This window comes from Struthio camelus, chromosome 19 (assembly GCF_040807025.1).
Source record: "Struthio camelus isolate bStrCam1 chromosome 19, bStrCam1.hap1, whole genome shotgun sequence".
In the NCBI taxonomy this organism is placed as follows: domain Eukaryota; kingdom Metazoa; phylum Chordata; class Aves; order Struthioniformes; family Struthionidae; genus Struthio; species Struthio camelus.
In genome coordinates, this window is record NC_090960.1 from 3,291,898 (window position 1) to 3,312,989 (window position 21,092).

General features: G+C 43.6%; 1 protein-coding gene across 2 annotated transcripts in view; it reads left to right on the forward strand.

The window, feature by feature from the left end:
* Positions 1-20,207, forward strand: part of LOC104146834 (ATP-binding cassette sub-family A member 10-like) — a 30,552-nt gene extending 10,345 nt beyond the window's left edge. The window contains exons 13-40 of one of the 2 annotated variants that reach the window (XM_009679066.2): positions 248-358; positions 476-654; positions 1,083-1,202; positions 1,552-1,690; positions 2,333-2,423; positions 2,988-3,127; positions 3,811-3,930; positions 4,103-4,298; positions 5,141-5,307; positions 6,065-6,189; positions 6,565-6,702; positions 7,628-7,741; positions 8,511-8,681; positions 8,881-8,991; positions 9,951-10,079; positions 10,880-10,948; positions 11,568-11,659; positions 12,068-12,188; positions 12,540-12,657; positions 13,106-13,197; positions 13,836-14,014; positions 14,617-14,692; positions 15,213-15,307; positions 15,762-15,881; positions 16,179-16,319; positions 16,437-16,516; positions 16,598-16,653; positions 17,327-20,207. In XM_009679066.2, the coding sequence (XP_009677361.2) occupies positions 248-358; positions 476-654; positions 1,083-1,202; positions 1,552-1,690; positions 2,333-2,423; positions 2,988-3,127; positions 3,811-3,930; positions 4,103-4,298; positions 5,141-5,307; positions 6,065-6,189; positions 6,565-6,702; positions 7,628-7,741; positions 8,511-8,681; positions 8,881-8,991; positions 9,951-10,079; positions 10,880-10,948; positions 11,568-11,659; positions 12,068-12,188; positions 12,540-12,657; positions 13,106-13,197; positions 13,836-14,014; positions 14,617-14,692; positions 15,213-15,307; positions 15,762-15,881; positions 16,179-16,319; positions 16,437-16,516; positions 16,598-16,653; positions 17,327-17,425 (3,389 nt within the window). In that variant the 3' untranslated portion in view covers positions 17,426-20,207. The remainder of the gene's footprint in view (positions 1-247; positions 359-475; positions 655-1,082; positions 1,203-1,551; positions 1,691-2,332; positions 2,424-2,987; positions 3,128-3,810; positions 3,931-4,102; positions 4,299-5,140; positions 5,308-6,064; positions 6,190-6,564; positions 6,703-7,627; positions 7,742-8,510; positions 8,682-8,880; positions 8,992-9,950; positions 10,080-10,879; positions 10,949-11,567; positions 11,660-12,067; positions 12,189-12,539; positions 12,658-13,105; positions 13,198-13,835; positions 14,015-14,616; positions 14,693-15,212; positions 15,308-15,761; positions 15,882-16,178; positions 16,320-16,436; positions 16,517-16,597; positions 16,654-17,326) is intronic. The other variant, XM_068914170.1, reaches the window with a different exon arrangement.
* The last annotated feature ends 885 nt before the right edge of the window (positions 20,208-21,092 follow it).

The following is a 21,092-nucleotide window of genomic DNA, read 5'->3' on the forward strand; positions in this document are numbered from 1 at the left end:
GGGAGTAAAGAGAAGAAAATTTTTTTCAGTTACTGTATTTCTGTCTTCTCTGCTAAATACAAAGCAATTTCTTATGAATTTAGCTCTAGGTTTGCAAAACCTCACCCCTCAGTTTGCTTAATGCACTTCTGACTGATCACTTCTACTTAGTTTTTATATTTCTTGACTTGCCTTGCTGGTGCCTGTGACAATGAGCAGAAGCAAGTAAAAGCTCATTTTTTCCCCAAACCTAATGTTTTTATTCTAGGTTTATTTTTAAATATTTACGAGGGCCAAATCACTGCCTTACTGGGTCACAGTGGGGCTGGAAAGACAACGCTGTTAAATGTGCTCAGCGGACTTACCTTGCCTTCTGAAGGTAGGATGTCAAGAGACGAAATGCTGGAGGGGTGAGCTTGATTTAAAAGCCATGTAGATAAAGAACAGTTGCGGATAAAGAACAGTTCATTCCACTTCTTTGTTTCATTCCTGTAAGCAGGTTCTGCAACCGTATACAACTACAACCTCTCTGAAATGGGAGACAGGGAAGAAATTAGAGAGATGATTGGCATTTGTCCACAATTCAACGTCCAGTTTGAGGTTCTAACAGTGAAAGAAAATTTACGGACTTTTGCTGAAATCAAGGGCATCAAGTCCAAAGAGGTAGAGCGTGAGGTGAGTGTGCGTGTTGCCCCGAAGAACATCATTGCAGAGAGCTCTGATAAAAGTGTTAGACTGTAGGCAAATCCCATGTTTCAGTGAAGGCTTGTTTTGCATTGGGAAATGTAAAAGGTGTAGCAGGCAGTTTCTTCCAAAAATAAAAGCAAACATCCAGCTTTAACCAGAATGCATGCCAGGGTGGGCAAGTTTGGTGGCTTGATGCTACCAAGGTGACTGCTCTGCTCATCCCAAGGAGATGAGGGGGATGTACCAGGCCCTGCTGTGGCCACTCTTGCCAGCAGCGGGGTCAGTGTGTGTAGGAGCGTGCCCTCAGTAACCATACACAGAAATTTCACCTTCAGGCACAGTCAGATGTCATTCATGGATAGAAAAGGATCAAAGGAATATTGGTGCTGAAAATGGACTTTCTTGTACTTTGCTAGGTGCAAAACATTTTGGATTTGCTGGATATCAGCAACATTCAAGACACTCAAGCTGAGAAACTGAGTGATGGACAAAAACGAAAGTTATCCATTGGAATAGCCATGCTTGGAAACCCCCAGGTAAAGCAGCAGATGCAGCTGTGTAATATTTGGAAGGGTGGGTCAAATCTAACTGAAATCTTATGCACGTGCTTAGCTACAAGCTCACCTGAGATTTCAGTACCTTTTAAAGTGCTTATGGTTATACCTCAGAGATGGTAAATTCATAAACTTGATTTTATTGGTCTAGTGTTAATATAGATACTTCCCTGACCACTGTACAGGTCCAAGAATGGTTGTCTTTGCGTAAAAGATGGCCTTTCTTGACTCCAAGACCTGAGGTTTTCAGGAGGATACCAAAACCACAACACATGCGATAACCCCTGGCAACTCCTGGCTGATTTCAAATGGGCATTTCTCCCTTTTGTAGGTTTTGTTACTGGATGAGCCGACAGCTGGGTTGGATCCCCTTTCCAGGCATCAGGTGTGGAGCCTCCTCAAGGAGCACAGAACTGGGCGAGTGATTCTGTTCAGCACCCAGTTCATGGACGAGGCCGACATCCTCGCAGGTAAGCACGAGCTCGACCAGGAGCTTCTCTTCAGAGTAAGCCTATAGTATGAAGTTCTTCCCCAGACCAAACTACCTGGGATGAAGTCCTGGTCCTGTTAAATGCGTGGCGATGTTTCCACTGATAGTGATAGCACCAGGCAGCTGCTATCTTTGCCTTCAACAGAAACTCCAGGTCAACAAGGACAGCAAGACTTAGCCCTGCTAGGGGAGTAAAAAGCTCTCCTCAGCAATGCAGGGCATTTATTCTGCTTCCCTGGTGACGCGCATTATACCCAAGTTCATTGTAAATCTGTTCTCCTCTAATCATACTGTGTGAATTAACCTCTCCAGGATAATTGCTGTTTTCCTGTGTGTATCCCTGATGAGACTCTCAATTCACATGACTGAGCTCCAGCAGACATGTGCTCGAGCTGGAAATGAGTTTGAAGATGGCACGCTGGGAGATGGATGCTTCCATATTTACTGCACCATCTGTCGTGTGGCTAACGGAAGCCTAAAGGCCATGGCAGTGGGCTGGGGGAAAGGGAATCGACCCCAGAAAAGTGCAGAACATATTGATTTTCTCACATGAGGTTCCGTTGCAAAAGTGTTTTGAACCCCTGCTCTGCAGTATAAACTTCTTGGCTTTTTGTTTCTTTAGATCGCAAAGCTTTTATCTCACATGGGAGGCTAAAGTGTGTTGGTTCTTCTCTGTTCTTGAAGAAAAAATGGGGGATTGGCTATCATTTAAGGTATCTATGTAAGCCGTAGCAACCGGTATCTGGGAACATGCGTGTGAAAGGGGCCAGCAGGATAACTGTAAAAGAAAAATAGTAGAGCAGATATTGTCAAGACAGCACCCATGTCTTACAAGGCAGAACAGAGAGGGAATGGCTCCCTGTCCTACCCGTTGTGATGGTGGTCTGCAGCAACTGGCAAGCTCCAGCCTCTTCAGTGGGCACCCCTCTGGACTGAGCAGCACCTCCAGGGTCTTACCTCAGGGCCAGAGGTCCTACAGAGCACAACTGCTGCTCCTGATCACTCACGGAAAAAAGGGAGGAAGCGCAGAGGATGACACAGGCTCACTTTTCAGAAAGCCCGTCACCATCAGTTGTGGTTGTACGAGATAACCCTGGGTAGACAGGCCCTTAGCTGAAATCCCTATTGACGTTTTCTCCTGACGTAAAATTAACTGAAACAGTATTTTACTCTAGAGTTAGAGGTGAATGAAGTATGCTGAGCTTTTGCTTTAATAGATCCTAGCAAATACAATGTTTTTGTTCGAAATTAACCATCTGCTTTTTTAAACTGAACAGGATCCATGTCAGCGAGTCTTGTGACTTAGAGAATGTGACATCTCTCGTTAAACGGTACATCTCAAATGCCATAGTCTCAGGACACAGTCAATACGAGCTGAGATATAAACTTCCACCGGAAAATGTGAATAAATTCCCAGGTAATGTATACTAAAATATTTGAGAACTGTCCATGAAAAAAGGTAATTAATCAGAAATGTAGGGAGAGAGAAATGGAGAGGAAGAAGTTCTACGAGAGAGAAATAAGGACTTTACAGAACTGCTGCATTCCTCCCCCCGCCCCCAACACACACACAATTTTAGCTTCCTAACATTTCAGATCAAAATATACAATGCTCGCCTTCAGTTTGTAATGGTGAACCTTGATGAGGAAACTCAGTAGCCTCAGAGCTTGGTGTATTGTTGTTATCTGAAGGGTGATTTTATTTCTTTCTACTCAGCAAGGAGCCAGAAAGTGTACTCAGCCTTTCCTATGCCACCTGTGCTGCTCTGTGCTTGCTGCTGCACAGGGAAGACCCTCACTCACCATAACTCATGATGCACTGTCGTACTCAGGCTCAAAGTCCCATAGCCCCGTTGCATCAGAGAACACATAGTCTGAAACTCTGTTGCTAAATGGAAAAAATCTTCAGTGAATTATGAATACGGCAGTTTCCTGTTCCTTCCTAACCCTTTGTATTCTGTCCATTCTTTGCTTTGTCATTTTCCCTGTGACTGAGAGGTGGTTCAGTCAGATTGACTTCAGGTTCACCAGAGTCTGCTCCAGGGACCTGTGCTTGTGTTTGAATACCTTGAAGGCACTTGCGTTATTTCTGTCATGCAGATCTGTTCAGTGATCTCGACAGCTGCTCTGACCGGGGACTTATCAATTATGGAGTTAGCATGACAACGTTGGAGGATGTCTTCCTGAAACTGGAGGAAGAAATCACAGTTGATCAAGAAGGTACAATCACGGCTCCAAAATAAACGCTTCTCAGACAAAGAGAAAGGCTACTGTACAGTAACATCTGCCATGCCACAAATAGTTCACTATTTAAGGCACTCTTATTTTTTCACATATTGCAAAGTCAAAGCTGATCTCAAATGTAACCATGCACATTGAAAACTCTCTGTAGATGACCACACCTTTGGTGAGGAGTGGGCAGAGGCAGGAACAAGGTCCTCAGATGAGCTGGAGCAAGGTGCCCTGCTGCTCTCAGACACCATAGAGGCAACTGTGAGTGACATGGCTCTCTGGAGGCAGCAGGTCTATGCCATGGCACGAGTTCACCTCTTAAAGCTTAAGAGTTCCTTGAAAAGCCTCGGGTCAATGTAAGTACCAAAGCGCTTCTCTTCTGCAGGTCTGAAGTCGCAGAGCATGCTGTGAGCAGCACAGCTGCTGCAGGGAGGCCAGGTTTCACACCCCCATTTCAATGAACATTTGGAATCGTAGCTGTGAATGATCTTGGTGATCTGCTACACTCAGAGGACAGGAAAATTTCTTCCTTTCCAGAGCCAGTAATATAAAATCTCCCTCAGACACAAACACTTCTCCCATCGTTGATTTTTCAGCCCTGGTTTGATTTTTAACAGTTTTGATACCTGATTTATTTTGTGCATTTTCTTTCCTATATGGAGTGATATGTGCAAGGGAAACCCCATCTTCTCTCTGAAGAAAAGAGCCATTTAGGAACAATTTTATTTTGGGTGGGGGAGGGGATTATTTTAAAATAAACTTGAGCATAAAGAAGGAGGAGGAAAAAATATTACTTTCAAACCTCCTCTTTAATCTTTTTTTAACTTCTCTCATCTTGTCAGTGACTGAACTCATTTGGTCACATTGATTTTCAGTCTGGCATGCCATCGTTTCCTGGCGGGCCACAAGAAACGGAGGGGAAATGCTGACTTACAAAAGACTTATGTCTTAGGCAAGTCTGAAGGGGATTTCATGGCTCTAGGAATATGACTTGCTTAGCTCTGAGGCACTCTTACCACTGAATTTTGAGGGCCCTTGTGAATGATTAAGGTTTTAGAACTTCTGAAAATACAATTGCTAAAATATTTTAAAAGCAAAGATGTTGGATAAGCTAACATATTATGTTACTGCCAATACACAAATGCTGGCTGCAGAATATCTGTTTTCAAAAGGTTTATTCATCTCTTTCTCAATGTAGTTTGCTGCTCTATGTGGTTTTTCTGCTTCCTGTGGTTTTGCAAATGGCCCTGGTTGCTGTATGGCAGAGTGTAAGTGCCTGGGAGCTGTCGTCTGCACGATATTTTCTTCCACTTGGCAAGAAGGCTCACTCAGAGACTACCACCCTTCTCATCCTCAATAAAACAGGTGTGTGAAACAAATGAGCTGATTAGCATTATTTGCTATTCTTGGGTTTTTTACTGTCGCGAGAGAAATAAGTGAAAGAGAAGATGGTTGTAGGACAAAGAGAATACAAGAGATGATGAACGTTTCAATGAGAGAAGGACACAGAAATTGTCGGTCTAAAGGGGTTGTGAATGAAGCCTCCATTTGCTTCAGCAGCTGATGAGATCCTGACTTGAAAAGGGATATCCTAACAAATAGGATTAAAGGGGGCCCAAGATGTTCCCCAGTTAATTCTCTGCCCCAAATCCAGACCTCCATCCAAGCAATTTCTGTTTTTCTGGACTGTGGGAACCTCAAAGCAAGCACTATACACCAACAAAGGCCCACTAATGCTGGGTCAACTGAATGGGCTACTTCCAGTGTTTTACGTTGGACGTTCCCATGTGGGCATGTTATGCTACATTATTTTGCCAGAGTATGATACTGTTGGCTTCATCAGACTATCAGCAAGGAAATAACATTTTGCAGCAGACTGAGAAAGACAGCAAAAAAATGGCAATGCAAAATTTCAGTTAATAAGACCAAAATCCATTCATTATACAGAAAGCGCAATGGCCTACTATTTAAGTGCTGTCTGACTTCCATAGTCATCAGACTTTCTCTGTTTTTGTTTGGTCATCATGGATTCCAAAAAAAAGCAAACAAAAAAAAGTCAAAGTCTCATTTAATAGTTAATAGTTCAATATTATGACTCCTCCACTTTTGACTTTCACACTAGGATCAGGCATTGAAGACTTTATTCACACTCTAGAGATTCAAGATCTAACAGTGGAAATAAGTGCAGAAAATATCACAGAGGAACTAAAACACAACGGGGCTATAACAGTGTCTCGAGAAGGCCAAGTAAGGATTTTTGTTCTCCTCCTCCCATTTCTTCCCAACAATTAAATAATTAAGCAAGACGCTACTATCAATTCTGTTGAACCTGTGTGATGATCCTATTGAAAAAGACTCACAGGTACAAAGATTTGAAAGTGTTTTAACTAGTAGACTACGTGCTAGCGGATGCCTCATCTCTCCCTTCCTCCACCTCAAACCTTACTATTTTTGCAATGCAGTTATACAGACTTTGAATTTGTTTTTTTAGCAACCGAGGTATAGGCAAAATTAATTCAGCTCTGGATTTTCCCTGCGTACTCCGTTTCTACTGCTTCTCTGCAGTTAAAAAAAAAAAAAAAAAAGCCTTGGGTTTTCATCTTGTTTTCTTGCTCTTTGAAGAACTACAGGTTTACTGTATTATGCCATGTGGAGGCCATCAACTGTTTTCCAGTGCTTGTGAACATCATTAGCAATGCTCTGCTGAGAACTTTCAATTCCACCGCGCGTATTCGGATTTGGAATCATCCATTTTTCTCTGTAAGTGTCAGAGTCTGATAGCCAGACTGTGTCAAACAACTGTTCTTAAAATGGCTTAACGTTTCAAGAAGTCATCAAATTTCAATAGGAAGCCATGTGAGGTTGTTTATACACACTGATCCACCTTCGTGAGTGGTGGCTATGGAACAAGCACTCTTCATTTTGGAAGTGATCCCAAGGGTAAATTTAACATGCACCCCTGCACAACTACAAAGCTTCTGCCTGTACTCTCAAATAGCTGGATGGAAACCAGCTCTGGACCAGAAGCTGCATAATAGCATCTTTGGTAGGCTGTGACCAATCCATCACGGAAGGCTGTGAGTACAGATCCATCAGTAAGAGGCTGCATAGACTAACCTTTAAAATGAGATAATTCCCCATAACCTTCCATCTTAACAGTTCTTTACCACTTTCATAGACCTCCACCTTTTCCAACAAAAGCGTCACAGCACCATCACCACATCTGAATTTGGGCAGTCTCTGGGACTAGCAGCAGCCTCTCTGGAGGAGAGAGGGAAGTGAGCAAGAACATCTAGGGGATGCTAATTTGCCCCTGTGGGTCTTGAGGGCTGCCAAGCAGAGAGGGAGATCACGAAGTTTCTCCAGGGCTGAGAAGGAGATCCTTTATTCTCTACATCAGGACCATCAAGCTGTGGCCCATTGATCCATAGAAGATGTAGTTTATCACAATCCAGGACAGGAATGGGACCTACACCACCCATCTTTCCTCACAAGTGGCAAGCCCTTTGTAGGGCTAGGTTTAGTCTTTTAAGAAGAAAACCTCTCACCCCAATATTTGGCATCAAATCCCATTTTGTGTTAGTACTGTATTGTATGTCATGACAACCGCAGTAAGGTTAACTGTGGTGTCTATCCGTTATGATGTGGCTATTTTCTACAAATGGTTTGTTCTTCTATTTTTCAGATAGATAATCCACAATTCTGGGATTATTTCCTTTCTTTTTACCTCATTTATATGCTGGTTTTATTCCCTGGTTTTCCTCCTCACTTTGCAATGGGCTACTTGCAAGATTACAAGGTAATCCTTGAAATGGAGCAGATTTTGGATGGGAAGAAGGGATTACAACTGTATTGTTGCTAGGCCATTTGAAGGTGACATGCTGTTTGAGGTATTTTGCTTTAGCTGGACATAAGCAGCTTTGCATTCAGCAGAGATTAACAAAAATACTAAAAGGATTGGGATTTAACCCGAGTAAGATAAAAATGGACAAGTCACCGTAGAGAAAACAAACCTGAGGGCATAGTTAGCACAATAAACAATGTGAGTATACATAGGAGTGTTACAGATAAGCAGAAAGATAAAGTAGCGTCTTAGAGCCTCCCAAACATAGATGTCATCTTGGCAGTCTCTTTTCTCTATTTTCTTGCTTTGGCAGGGATTTTTTTGTTTAGTTTTTCCTTGCCTATCTAACGTGCATGGTGGGCATGGAGAGTGTGAACGCTCTCCGTTTCCAGGAGTTTCCTGGTTTGAAGCTCCCAAGTTTCCTGGAAACTTCCTAGTTTCCTGGTGTGAGGCTTCCCCAGGGTTGGAGGAGAGGTGGGCTGGTGAGCTGGTCCTGGGGAGGCATTAGTGCCCCAGGGCCTGGCTGCCTGGACAACAAGACGTCGTCTTTGGGGGCAAGGGCATGGCGCTGTCACTGTGCTCTATCACAAATAGATGAATAATACTATGGTGGTGACAGGCAAAAAAAACAGCTGTGGTTTATATTTCATGGAGTTGTTTCCAAGGGTGCAACCGGCCAACCGGGGGCCTGCAACAAGCTGCGCTTTTCTGTGTGCATCCCTAGACAGGAGCTCGCTCCCAGCTGCGGATTTCGGGGCTCTTACCCTCGGCGTACTGGTGTGGCCAGGCACTGGTGGACATCCCTCTGAGCTGGCTCCTTCTCTTCTCAATGTTTGGGCTTCAGTTCTTAATGAGTAACAAGATCTCTGGGAGCGTCGGCAGCCTCTTTTCACTGGTAAATATAATTCTGGTGGTCACTGATTCACTACAGAGTGAAAGGACTATAGTCCTTTACACTTAGCAATAAAATTGCGGTAATTTCTGAATGCCCTGATCTTAATGTATGAGTATGTAAACTGAACCACATTGATGTGCATGGATTTCTAGTTCTTTACAGCACTCCATTTGCTCTAATGAAAGCTCTTTCTCTATAGGTTATGGCTATTTCTGGCTATGGAATTTCTATCGTTCTCTTCATCTATTTAATCTCCTTCCTGTTTCGCAAAGGATGGAACTGTGATTTTTGGTCTTTTATCCTGATAGTGGTAAGTATATGGCTAGATAATGTCCTGTAGGGTTTCTAAAATATATTTTGAGCTCTTAAGGATGAAGTCAAAGAAGTCAAAACACCAAACGTTACATCCAGGACATAGCTACGGACATGTATTTTACAGCAGGCAATTCTATGTCAAACTAGTCTCGCCTTTTTCTGTTCAGTGTCAGTCCCTGAACCTTTGCACTCACCTGTCTGGAAATGAGAAGTTATTTCACAGTTTAGATCATTCATTACAAATGCTGCAGTTCTTTCCCTCCTGCCCAGTGTTTTGCTCATTGTAAAGTTTCAAAACCAAACCAATGGGGAATTTCTGTTGTTCTGGTCAATTATTTAAGCAGCTTCAGCCAGGTTGCAACCGGGGTGTAAGTGCTTATTTAAGGAGATCACCTTGCATGGGGCAGTGATTAGCTCTGGAAGTAGGAACATGGCAGCCAGTCCCAGGAAGAGCTATAGGGCAATCCACATAGTTCCCCCTTTTCTGATTAACCTGCCATGAGCAGGGGAAACACTTGGACCCATACTGAGCTGGTGCAGGGTTGGAAGTCAGTAAGGTTATCGCTCTGTTCAGCACCTCACACCTGCGTGACATAAGCTTTGAGATGCAAGTCATGGGGTTAGAAACAGAAAGACTAAGCCTGATATCAAAAAAGGTGGAATACTTGGCATAAACCAGCATGGGGAAGAAGAGGAGGGGATCATGTACCTCGTCCTCCTACCCTAAGCAGGCCTGTGCCTGGGGAGGGGTTCCCACAGCCAACCCAAAGCCTTCCCTCAGGCAGAGACAACTAAGGAGCTCCTGAGCCCTCAGCATTTCTTGTCTCTGTGTTTGTTGCCCGGTGTCAGAAATGCAACAGAAAACTAAAAATGCTGATGCACGGAATTCTTAGCAGCAGTGAAGAGGTGTAACCCCATCCTATCAGCTAAATTGCCTTCTTGTTTCCTTTTTAGGTAGGTTTGGTTTCTTTTGTTATCAGCAGAATCATGGATTATTCATCAGATCCTAGAACTTCCCTTTATATTATGTCTCTCTTGTTTCCTATGCACCCGCTGCTGGGCTTCGTGGTCAACAGCGAGTCGGTAAGCTACAGTGCTGAGCTATGAGATGCATCTGTACATAAAACAAAAGCATGGATTTTTAAGAGCAAAATCTGATGGTAATTGCAAACTGTGTTCTAGGAAGGGTGATTAGTTTTCTTTTATTGGTGAGACTTTTCAAGTCACCAGAGTACCTCATTAGGTGACCATTTCAGAACAGATATAGTTTCTCCAGCTGTTCACTGTTGCTAGGGGCTACTTCTCTTGCAGTTGAGCCATGACTGTAGATTAGGTAAGCACTCTTAATTCTTTCCATGCAAAGTCAAATATCTTGCCTTGAACAATCATAAGATAAAATTTGAGCTTATATGTCTGACCTTGCATAGAAACAGAGTGGGAATTAAGAATACGCACGAGATGCTTTACTCAATTTTAGCTGAGAGGTGGTACTGGAAAGGCAGCTATTAATTTAGCAAAACCCTCCAGCTACATGCAAGACTATATCTTTCTGTACTATATATGACTTAAGAGTTTAAGTTCAAATAGGAGACTCTCCTTTTTTGTTTTCCTCTCACCTCTTCTCCACTGGGACCCCAAAGGAGAGGAGAGCAGATATTTTCCTGAGATAGGCCAGTATTCCTAAAAAGGTGAGGCTGATGCTTGTACTTAGCACTGTGATATTTTCTGGAATTTGTTCATCTGTGTTTTGAACATTTTGAGTAAATTGGAAGCTTTTGTATATTTCTGAAATATTTGCTCTTTGTACTTAACTATTCCAACATTAGCCAGCGTTATACTAAAGAATTGCAGGTCTTCACTGTGTATTCTTTTTATTCTTACAGATTTTTATAGAAGACTCTGAAATAATTGATGAGACTTCAAGGAATGGTGTACTAATAGCTGTCTTTGCAGTAAGAAAATATTTAAGATTATCTTTATTGAGGAATGTTCATCTCCTAAAAGATGCTGAATGTAAACACATGTACAGTTCCTCTATGCTTAACGTGACAGAAGTTTCACGTTGGATCAGCAGCTGCACTGGGACAGAGTGTCTCCTGACAGCTTCAGGGCGGGCTCAATCCCAAATCACGGCTCATCCGTCCATAGACCACTAACTGCTGCCATGTCTTCAGTTGTGAGGAAGGGAGGCAAGAACACTGAGCTCATTTCACATGGAAAGAGGATCTTGGTGGATCGGGATGACAGATTACCCACGTGTGCAAAAATAATTCTGTTGTTTTGAAATGGGGAAGGGAAGGCAAAATAAGCCCAGATTACACCTTAAAGCTGTCCTATTATTTTATGAATTGTGCTTCTCTTTTTACCAGTGATATTTTCTGCAATATTAATAGTTGTTAGGAGAGTTTACAGCCTTCAAGATTTACCTTGAGAGTCTAGATGTTAATGAACTTTATTTTCGCATATTGTGCTTTTCCCCATATATTTTTATAACATTGCCACCATCTTTTCAGCTTCAGCCATAGCAGGGTGGAAGGCAAGGCCGTTAATGTGGCAACCTCTTTTTTTCAGCCTTACATCCATTCTGTGGGTTTCATTTTTCTACTTCGATATTTGGAGATAAAATATGGAAGAGCAGTTCTGAGAAAGGACCCAATATTTAGGTTTGTATAAATGCACATGCACCATAGTCACATGTGAGATATAAATTCCTACTGCACTGCTTTTCCTTGAAGACAACATTTTAATCAAAAATTGTTGCCTTTGTCCCTATTTTTTTAATACTGCTGATTTTTTTTTTTTTATAACTGAAATAGTCCCTTAAAAATACTACAGTGTTATGATAATACTAAATGGCTTTCAAGCTTGTTAGTGTCTCCACTTGGTGTTGCCTGCGTTGTGTTGACATACCAACCTGCTTCTCTGTATAATACAGAGAGCCCCACAATAAACAATAGAAAACACAAGAAACACTGAACCAGAAAGACATTCAGTCCTGGTCTATCCAAAATACATCGATGGACAACTAAGGTAAAGAATAAAATGCTAAGATGGACCTGTTGCATTTGCAGGATTTCCCCAAGAAAAGACACCAGCCACCAGAACTCTGAGGAGCTGGAAGAAGAAGATGAAGATGTTAAAGCCGAAAGAACAGCAGTGAGAAATGCCATAGCATCTCCAAGTCAAGAGGAGGTAAAACTAACTGTTGTCCTTCTCTCTATTTTACATTAGTAAGAAGCCGACTGGCAAAAATATATTAAGTTATCAATAAGACAAGTCAGTGCTCTGGCTGTATTAGTCTCACTGGGAAAAGCGAACTCCCAAATGGACCGAGTGGATCCCATCAGACTCGAGAAGAAAGCTTTTAAGAGGAACATGGACAGTTAAGTGCCCTGTTGCACCTCATATTCTCAGAGAACTATAAAATTAATTCAAAGATCTTTAGAAGAAAGATTTTTTCCTTTTTTAAGGGAAAAATATTACTGAAGTCTTAATGGTATCCACTATATTACACTATTCTTTCTTCTTCCTGCTCATTTTCAGAAATCAGTTGTTATTGTCAGCAATCTGTGCAAGGAATACAAAATAAAGAAAGCTGGTTCTGTTTTTAAGAAGAAGAAGAAAATGGCAACCAAAAATGTCTCCTTCTGTGTTAAAAAAGGTGAGAACTGGTACCGTTCTACTGCAACTAGTTTAAAGACCGCGATCATATCGATACAGTTAATTCTCTGGAGAGTCTCAGCTATCAAACAAGGTCAAATCTCCTTGCTTCATGGTTAAGGCATGTCTGGCCTGTGGCTGATGCGTTAGTGAACAGTGGGAATACCTCATATTTGTTACCTTTGCCTCTACGTTATTTAAAATTAAGTGACCTCTATACAGGTCACTTCAGCAGTGGCTTTTGAGTGACCTAGATCAGTGCTCAGATTCATTTCACTGGATCAGTTATAGAGAGTTGAGAAGTAATTTAGGGACACTCAGCATGGTCCTTACACTGCTGTTTAATTTTACAAGATCTTTGATATGAGCATGCTCTTTTTTTGGTGATTGCACCCGATATATTTATTGAATGGTAAGTCTTACTAAGAAATGGTACATATTGATTTCAGGGGAAGTGTTAGGACTTCTGGGGCCCAACGGAGCTGGTAAAAGCACAGCTATCAAAATGATTACTGGACAGACGACACTGACTGCTGGGCAGGTAGGAGGCACCTGTAGGCTGGAGAGAAGGGATAGACTTGCAATAGAAGTGCAAGTGCAAAGCTTGCATCTAGGCTAAGCAATAATTTTCAGTCCAAGCAACGTTAGGGATTGAGGTTTTAGCCGAATGCATTATTCTGTTAAAATTTTTGCTGCAAATTACTGTGAATTACTTCTGACTTTGACAAGCAGTAATAGAATAGAGCAACTAGAAAAAGCATAAGCTCATTCCACACATCACGGTCTTTAGCCCAAAAAGTAGAAATAAACCAGAGTGACGCATCTGCAATTTCCTGAATGAAGGTGATGGACTTGTAATTCTTCTATATACCCATTTAAACCTCAACTAAGGTTAGCCAGCTAAAAGACGGACTAAATTATAAATCAAAGCCTAACATCTACAGTCAGTGGAGAGAAATAGGCATCTTTGGAGGCTGATTTACCCTGAGTAGCCTAGCTAAATCCATCTCCCCTAATTTATCTTGTTCATGTTTATGTGAGTGAGGGTTGCAAAATCAATCTCTTGCCCTTTGGGTTTCCTTTCCTAAATCATACTGAGGCCCATAGGCTTACTTTGAACCTTAGACTTGTATGTGGGAAAGGCTATATGAGAGCAAAGCAAACAGCCTGGTTGTGCAGGTGCTGATGAGGAGGAGAGATGGAGCGAGCTCCCACCTTCAGGACAACGCATCAGATTTCCTGGGGTACTGCCCTCAGGAGGACCCGCTCTGGCCAAACCTCACGGTGCAAGACCACCTGGAGACCTATGCTGCTGTGAAAGGGGTGAGAAAGGAGGATACGGCTGCCGCTATCAACCGGTACGGAGGGAAGGTGGTTCCAGCTATCTGTGAATGTTTTATTCCCCCAGTCTGAGGGCATGGGGAGGGAACCAGAACACCAAATTTCACTGGGGGGCCGGAAGCAATGTTTTGAAGAAACTCAGGAAATTATGCTGCCAAAATGCTTTAGTGCTAAATGCCTTGATTAAGTGGGTCAAGGAAAATCTTCCATTCACCTGTGCACATTTAGCGAGGATAAATTTACCTCCAATATCCTTTTAAGTATTTTACCTGTGAGAAGGATTTCTAAAACCTCTGACTTTATAGTTTAGCCCTACAAGAAGGGAGCTTAAGTACTGCCTGCTCAGCTAACGCAGGCAAGGTAGAATGGCTTTATAATGTTATTAATGATTATTTTTAGAAAAGAGATTGTCACCTATTCAGTACACTGCTTCAAATATTCATCTATGTTTTACAAACAATTAACAAAATAACAAATTTAAAGATTTAATGGAAATAAGCCGGAGCAAAGAGGCAGGGGAAAGTTCCTTTTTCTTACTGTTTCGGGAATTTCAGATGAGGGAGCTGAACCGGGAATAACAAGTGTTCATATTTTTTTCTTCTCTTTCCTTTCCCCACAGATTAGTGAATGCTCTGGAGCTTCAGGAATATTTAAAAAAACCAACCAGAAAATTATCTGTTGGGATAACCAGAAAGGTGCGTTTTGTTTTTCCTGTAGTGAGTTCTGCAGTGTTCATAGCGGAATGAAAAACCCCCTCAGTGAGCAGTGGACTTACCTGTGCTCCGAGTTACCTGGGAGAGCCTCATGTTCCCACCTGCATGAGGACAGAGGGCTTTGACGTATGTCTGTGCCGTGTCAGGTTGGAGACAATTATGTCCCTATGTCAGGGGTTCTTCCATAGAGCGTTTGTCAAATTACTTAATTTCTTTAAATTACAATTGTTGTGAAAGGTAGAGTTACCTCAATTTATGGAGGTGTGGATGACAAGGTTGACCTGCATGGTTTGGTTTCAAACTGCCACAGCTTGTGTGTCAGGAAATAAAGGAAACACAGTAGAAGGTGATGCAAGCTAGTGTTTTCCAAGTCCACATTTCCTATAAATCAGAACCCTGGTTCTCATAGAGCAAGCGAGTTAAATGCTGCCCAGAGGTGCTTGCACACACACAGTGCCAGGCACCACGGAAGATGTGGCTCAAAAATCTCTCCCTGTTGTAGCTATGCTTTGCAGTGTGTATGCTGGGTAATCCCACAGTCCTGCTCCTGGACGAGGTATCGACCGGCATGGACCCCAACGGGCAGCGCCGCATCTGGTGAGTAGTGTCAGGCACCACGCTGCAGGGTAAAGGGGCTGGAAGCCAAGAGCAGGTGCCCAAAGATAGGTGGAGAGAGGTTTACCCAGTCTGTGGTAAATGCTGCCGGCCGCTTGCCAACAGCTTTGCTGGAAACTCTGCTTTCCTGATTCTCCCTAGCTTAAAGTCTATGCAAAGAGAAGGGAAAACCCTCTTGTGAATTCAGCCTGGTAGCCAATTTAGTTTCATGACAGTTAGACATGGATTTCAGAAGAATCCATGAAAAGGTTTGAGTCAAGATTAAAAATTTCTGTCATTTTTTCAGAGTGTTGTCATGCACACATCAGTCTAAAGGTATTTTAACTTTTTATACTTATTCTAGGAGAAGAGGCATGTAGAGCAGCAAAGGTATAATAAGAAGCATTTGGTATTCTTACGAAGTGTTGGCTTTTTCCCCCCCCCTCTGTGTCCTCAGGAAAATGATTCGTGCCGCACTGAAAAACAAGGAGCAAGGAGCCATTCTGACAACACACTACATGGAGGAGGCGGAGGCGGTGTGCGACCGGGTGGCCATCATGGTGTCCGGGCAGCTACGGTGGGCTGCAGCACAGGCCAGCATGTGCAGCTTCTCACCCTTCTTGCCCAAGCTAGGAAGCACATCTGCCTCTGTGGTCCATGGACCACATGGACCAGGGGTCCAGGGGTGCTGCTCTGGCCTCCCTGACTTGAGTTCATCACGGTGGACTTCATGAAATGCTCCCCTTAGTTGCAGTAGTGAGAGGAGCAGTACAATGTCCTTTGGGAATGACCAGATGATTGAGCACCAAAGGACTCACTGTACCTCTACACTGACATCTCTGTCCACTCACTGTGCTTCCTCCCTCCTCTGCAGGTGCATTGGCTCCATTCAGTACCTGAAGAACAAGTTTGGCAAAGGTTACCTACTGGAAATTAAGGTCAAGGACCCAGAGCACACTGATCTTCTGCATGCTGAGATTTTGAGGATTTTCCCAAGCGCAGCCCGTCAGGAGCGGTAACTATAAAACATGGGATGAATGGTGGCTGCAAAACTGCCTCCTCCCTGAAAATGTGCTGAGTTTAGTGGCCAAATACAGTACAGGAGTGTAACCTTTTCTTCTTTTTCTTCCAGGTTTCCGTCTTTGCTAGTCTACAAAGTCCCAATGGAAGATGCATTGCCCCTGTCTCAGTCTTTCTGCAAGCTAGAGAAAGGTAAGAGCAAAACACAGTGACTTTTTAAAAAGGAGGAACACAATGTGGTAAATTTCAACTCTCCTTTTTATTTCTCCACAGCCAAAAGCACCTTCAACCTCGAGGAGTACAGCTTCTCTTTGAACACTTTGGCTCAGGCACGTGATTTCAAAGCTAGAGGGGTTGTAAAGGACAGGCAGGATCGAAAGCTGCAGAGTGGCCAGAGCTAGCGCTGCCACAGGACGATGCTCCTCAGAGAAACTGCCTGGGGTAGTAGGGTGATGGCTCTGTTCTGCACACTCATGGGGTGTGTCAGAGGGAGGATTGTTGTGGGGGTGGGTTAAGGGTGAAAAATGGTTTTGTTGCTGTTTTTATTATTCTTCCAGTGCAACATTTCACATGCTAGGAAGTAGCATGGTGGAGACGAACCTAGGTTTGCTGCCTGGCTCCACTCACCCAATATGAGTGCACAGTTGCACCGCTGCCCAAAGGAATGGAAGTCCTAGACAAAATGCCAGTGCCTAGCCTCTCTGGTTGCTCCTGAACCAGCAGATTAATGCTACTTGTACAAGGCTTGTGGCAAAGTTGAGGGACACTTGTGTCAATCCACTGATGGGTAAAACCTACCTGTAGGCAGTCTGCTGTTGCAGCTCTTGTCAGGGTAAACCAGAAAGCACAGGAGTCTCAGCCACTGTATCCGTGCTCCCCACCTCCTAAAGCTACTTCATGTATCTCTCATAGGTGTTGCAGAGCTGTATCTCCTATAAAGCTGCATTGCAGTGTCTAGCGGGTGTCAGAGAAATAACTAGAGCTTTATATTGACCATTTCAGGTGTTTTTGGAACTCTCCCGAGAGCAAGAGAAGGATAATTTTGATCTGAGTTTGGATGGGACTTTTGAATGGAAACAACTTCAGCAGGAAGACAGTTAAAGACCTGAGATGCTCATTTATACATTATTTTCTCTTAGGCTAAGTGATCTGATACTGCACCTATTTACTACCATTATCAGCATAACGGGAAGAGGAATGGGCTTTCTCTTTCCAGAGAGTGCAAGCTGAGGGTTACTCTTCAGAAGGCATTTCAAGTGGACTCTGCAGATATCTACATGGAGCCCTACTCCATATTTCCAGTGATTGGTTGATGAAATAGTGCCCATGCTTGTGAGAGCTGTTGTTAAGCAGAGCAGCTCTGAGCAGAGGCTTAGGAAGCAAAGGGACCAGAGAGAGGTGCAGAAGAAGGGTCATAACCTATTTCTGGGATCAAGGCTTTGCTTTGCGTGGTGGACTGGGGCACATCAGGGAATCTGGCCACACTGTCAGTCTTCTGGGCTCATCTCCCACCAAGTAACACATGTGGAAATATTTGCCTGAGACATGTTTAATTACATCTTATTAAAATTTACACTCTATTTTTATAGCCTTCCAATGAATGTCTCTATAGAAACGATGGTTACACCCACACATATCATTGTTATTGAGCTGGGCCTTCAGGAAGAGAAACAGCTAAGTAAGCTTGTGGGGAAAGCACTGGTTGAGGTGGGACAGGGAGCATGTGCCATGACCAGAAACTAGGAAACTGAGGGTTGTGGTTCCTCACTCAAACTGCAGCTGAGCCTGAGGCTCCTTGGGACAGGATGTTGGGGCTGCCACAAGTTTGTTGTTTCACAGTAAAGCTGGATTTTTCAGTGAGTGCTTCTGAATTTATAGAAATGATGTCTAGGTCAGAAAGTCCCTGATTTGCAAAGGGTTGGACAATAAAAGAGCACATGGGGAAGTACCTCATAAATTTGCCTGGACCTTGTACTCAGAAGGCACTACCTTGTGTCCAGCAAGTGGCACAAACAGCGCTGTTTGCCAGTTGGCTGCAACCACTCGTGTTTACGCTTTTTGCAGTCTTGCTCCGAGAGCACACTCACCTCTGCACTTCCTCCGTGCTGGGTTGCATCATTGTCACTTGTACAGTCAGCTACTCTCCTTGGAAACCAGCGGTTCTCACAAGGCACCACTCCTATTTTCTGTTTTGTAATCAAAGTTGGAGCATTTCTTGCCTGGAAGCATTTCAGCAGTTTGTTACCATCTTTGCTGTTAGCTTGTCCTAACAGAGGGGAATCTGAAGAGCTGCCAGATATGCAGCCTTTGAGAGGGTAAGAAAGGAGAAGCAAGTGATAAAGAAAGCATTAATGGGGGGACATGCCTCTCTGGCACAGCCTTTGACAGAAAAGCAATCAACATCCAAAAACCCACCGAAAGGTATGGCAACAGCACAGAAACACGTTCCATGGAAATTGGAGGTACTGATGCGCTTACAGAGCTTTTAGGAAGGAAGCATGCTGGATCTCTTTCTAATCTTTTTGCAAAGCAAAGCTGCAGTTTGTTCTGTGCATCTCACAATAGATCCATTACTTTCTCCCTGAGTTAAGCTGTGCTTTTGAATATTAACCTCATACCCGTTAATAGCTTCATTTTTTGCTGCAATGACCAATTAAAATGTCACAGGTCAAAACTGGTGTTGGTCTGCAGGTACCTCCGCACCACTGAGGTCATGACTGGATTTAATTTGTGCTGGGTGCCTCCATTAAGTTGCTCAGATTTCCCCAGGAGGTTGATAAAGTATCGCTAAGGTCAGAAGCCAGCCAAACCTTGTAGGAGTTGGTACCAATAGAAGCAAACTAGCAGCGCTATTGCGTGAGCCATGGGCCAGTGGGTGTCTGAGCTGGTGCAGAGAATGAGAGCACTGAGCCAAATGAGGGGGTAATACAATTAATCCAGGTGTTAGAGTGGGCACACACTGTATGTCAGCTGTTGTTTGAAACACAAACTTGTCAGCCTGTCTCATAACAGATCTGTGCGGCAGCTGACGTGTCATATAGCAAAGGACAGGACAAAGGAGCTGTATCACCACATTGGTTAGAGGGGAGCATAAATATTTACAGTGCTGCCAAAAGGGTCGGAAAATCGTGTGTGTTGGTCAAAAGAAAGAAAACTAAGGTTTGGAAGGGACTTTGCTTCTTGGGAACAAACGCACAGACCACTGAAGCGCTGCAACACGTTTGTCCGTAGCCCTGACTGCCGCTACTGCACATGGTCATTGCCCTGATTGTAAAGGGGCTCTTTTCTGGGCAAGTCAATTTGACATCATGAAGTTTGTTCAACGTAATCAGACTGTACTTCAAAAACACGCTGCAGGCCCTGTCCTCCATGTCTAAGTCCTGCAGCAAGGAGGACAAGGAGTCATTGCTCGCTGCGGGCAGGAGAGCAGGCTGCTTGCTTGCATGGGCACTGGTGGAGGCCTTCGGTGGAGCTGCCCTGGCTGCAGGGAGGCAGCACTCGGCCCCAGGGTCCCGTGCCGCGTCCCCACCGCAGCGTCTCCCCTCCTGGGCAGAGGAGGCTGCTGTTACTGCTGATGGACCAGTGCACCCAGCATTGTGTCCGGGGGACAATGTCAGGAAGGTTGGCTCTTGGGTTTGACTGTGTTTAGTGACTTTTGCAGCAGCAGTGTCAGGACTGCAGCTGTGTCACCTTTTTTCATGCTCATGTGCTCATGACATAGAAGAAAATCCTAAGATGTTTTCTTCTCATTTTCTGTACAATAAATTAACAGCAGTGTCTGTTTAGGGACACCCTACAGGAAATGTCACACTATACAAAGGGCAAAGCGGAAAGACCTGAGATTTGTGATTATTCCTTTTTTGCAAACCATCGCCTGAGGAACTCTATGTACCACTGAACACTTCCCCCAAAATAATTTTGATTTAGGTCAAAAAGTCTAGTAAAAAGCCATCCATTTTTCTCTATGAGTTTACAAACAAATAGCACAGCAGCAACTTCTCTATTTTCATGGTTTTTAGATACCCTACTGTAAAAGTGGGAAGAGTTTATTAACACAGACACGCATAAAGCACCTTTCATGGGATTCTTACAGCAACAGAAGCTGCTGAATATCACATTGAGTCCAAATATTCAGTCTAATTTTCTTTATATAATCTGCAATGGTGACTATGTTGCAATCACTGCTTATGTACGTTTCCTGCTCAGCTTCAAAACACATTTTGGCTGTTGGAGGATACATTTTTAGAGAGATGATTCCCCTCTGGATTGCACAATGGTTCTGGATCCACTCACCACCCCTGGGAAAATTAGTAAGTGAAATCATTGAACATTTTGGTCACCTGTTCATACACTCAGCTCCGGAAAATGTAAACTCAGTGAAAAGGAAGAGCCTTATTTAATGCCCCAGGGATATCGGCAGAGTTAGAGAATTCAGGGCAATGTAGGCCGTGAGTCTCTATAATGTCAGCTTATGTGACCTGTTCCTGTTAATTTTTTTTACTAGCATTTTGTGGTTTATGCCTCTAGAGACGCTGGCTGGTGAGAGGGGCGCCTTTCGCCGTGGTGGCTGCTGGTTTGAACGGACTTACAAAATCAGGACGGGGTTGCTCTCATGTGAGCTTAGCCATCTGGAAAGCATTAATCCCAGCAGAACAGGCATCTCCAGAGGGCGAGGGGCATTGCTTCTCGTTCTGCTGGAAGCAGGGACATCGCTCTGCCCGTTGCCCTCCGCTGGGGAACAGCAGGGAGGGGGTGTGTAGATGGACCC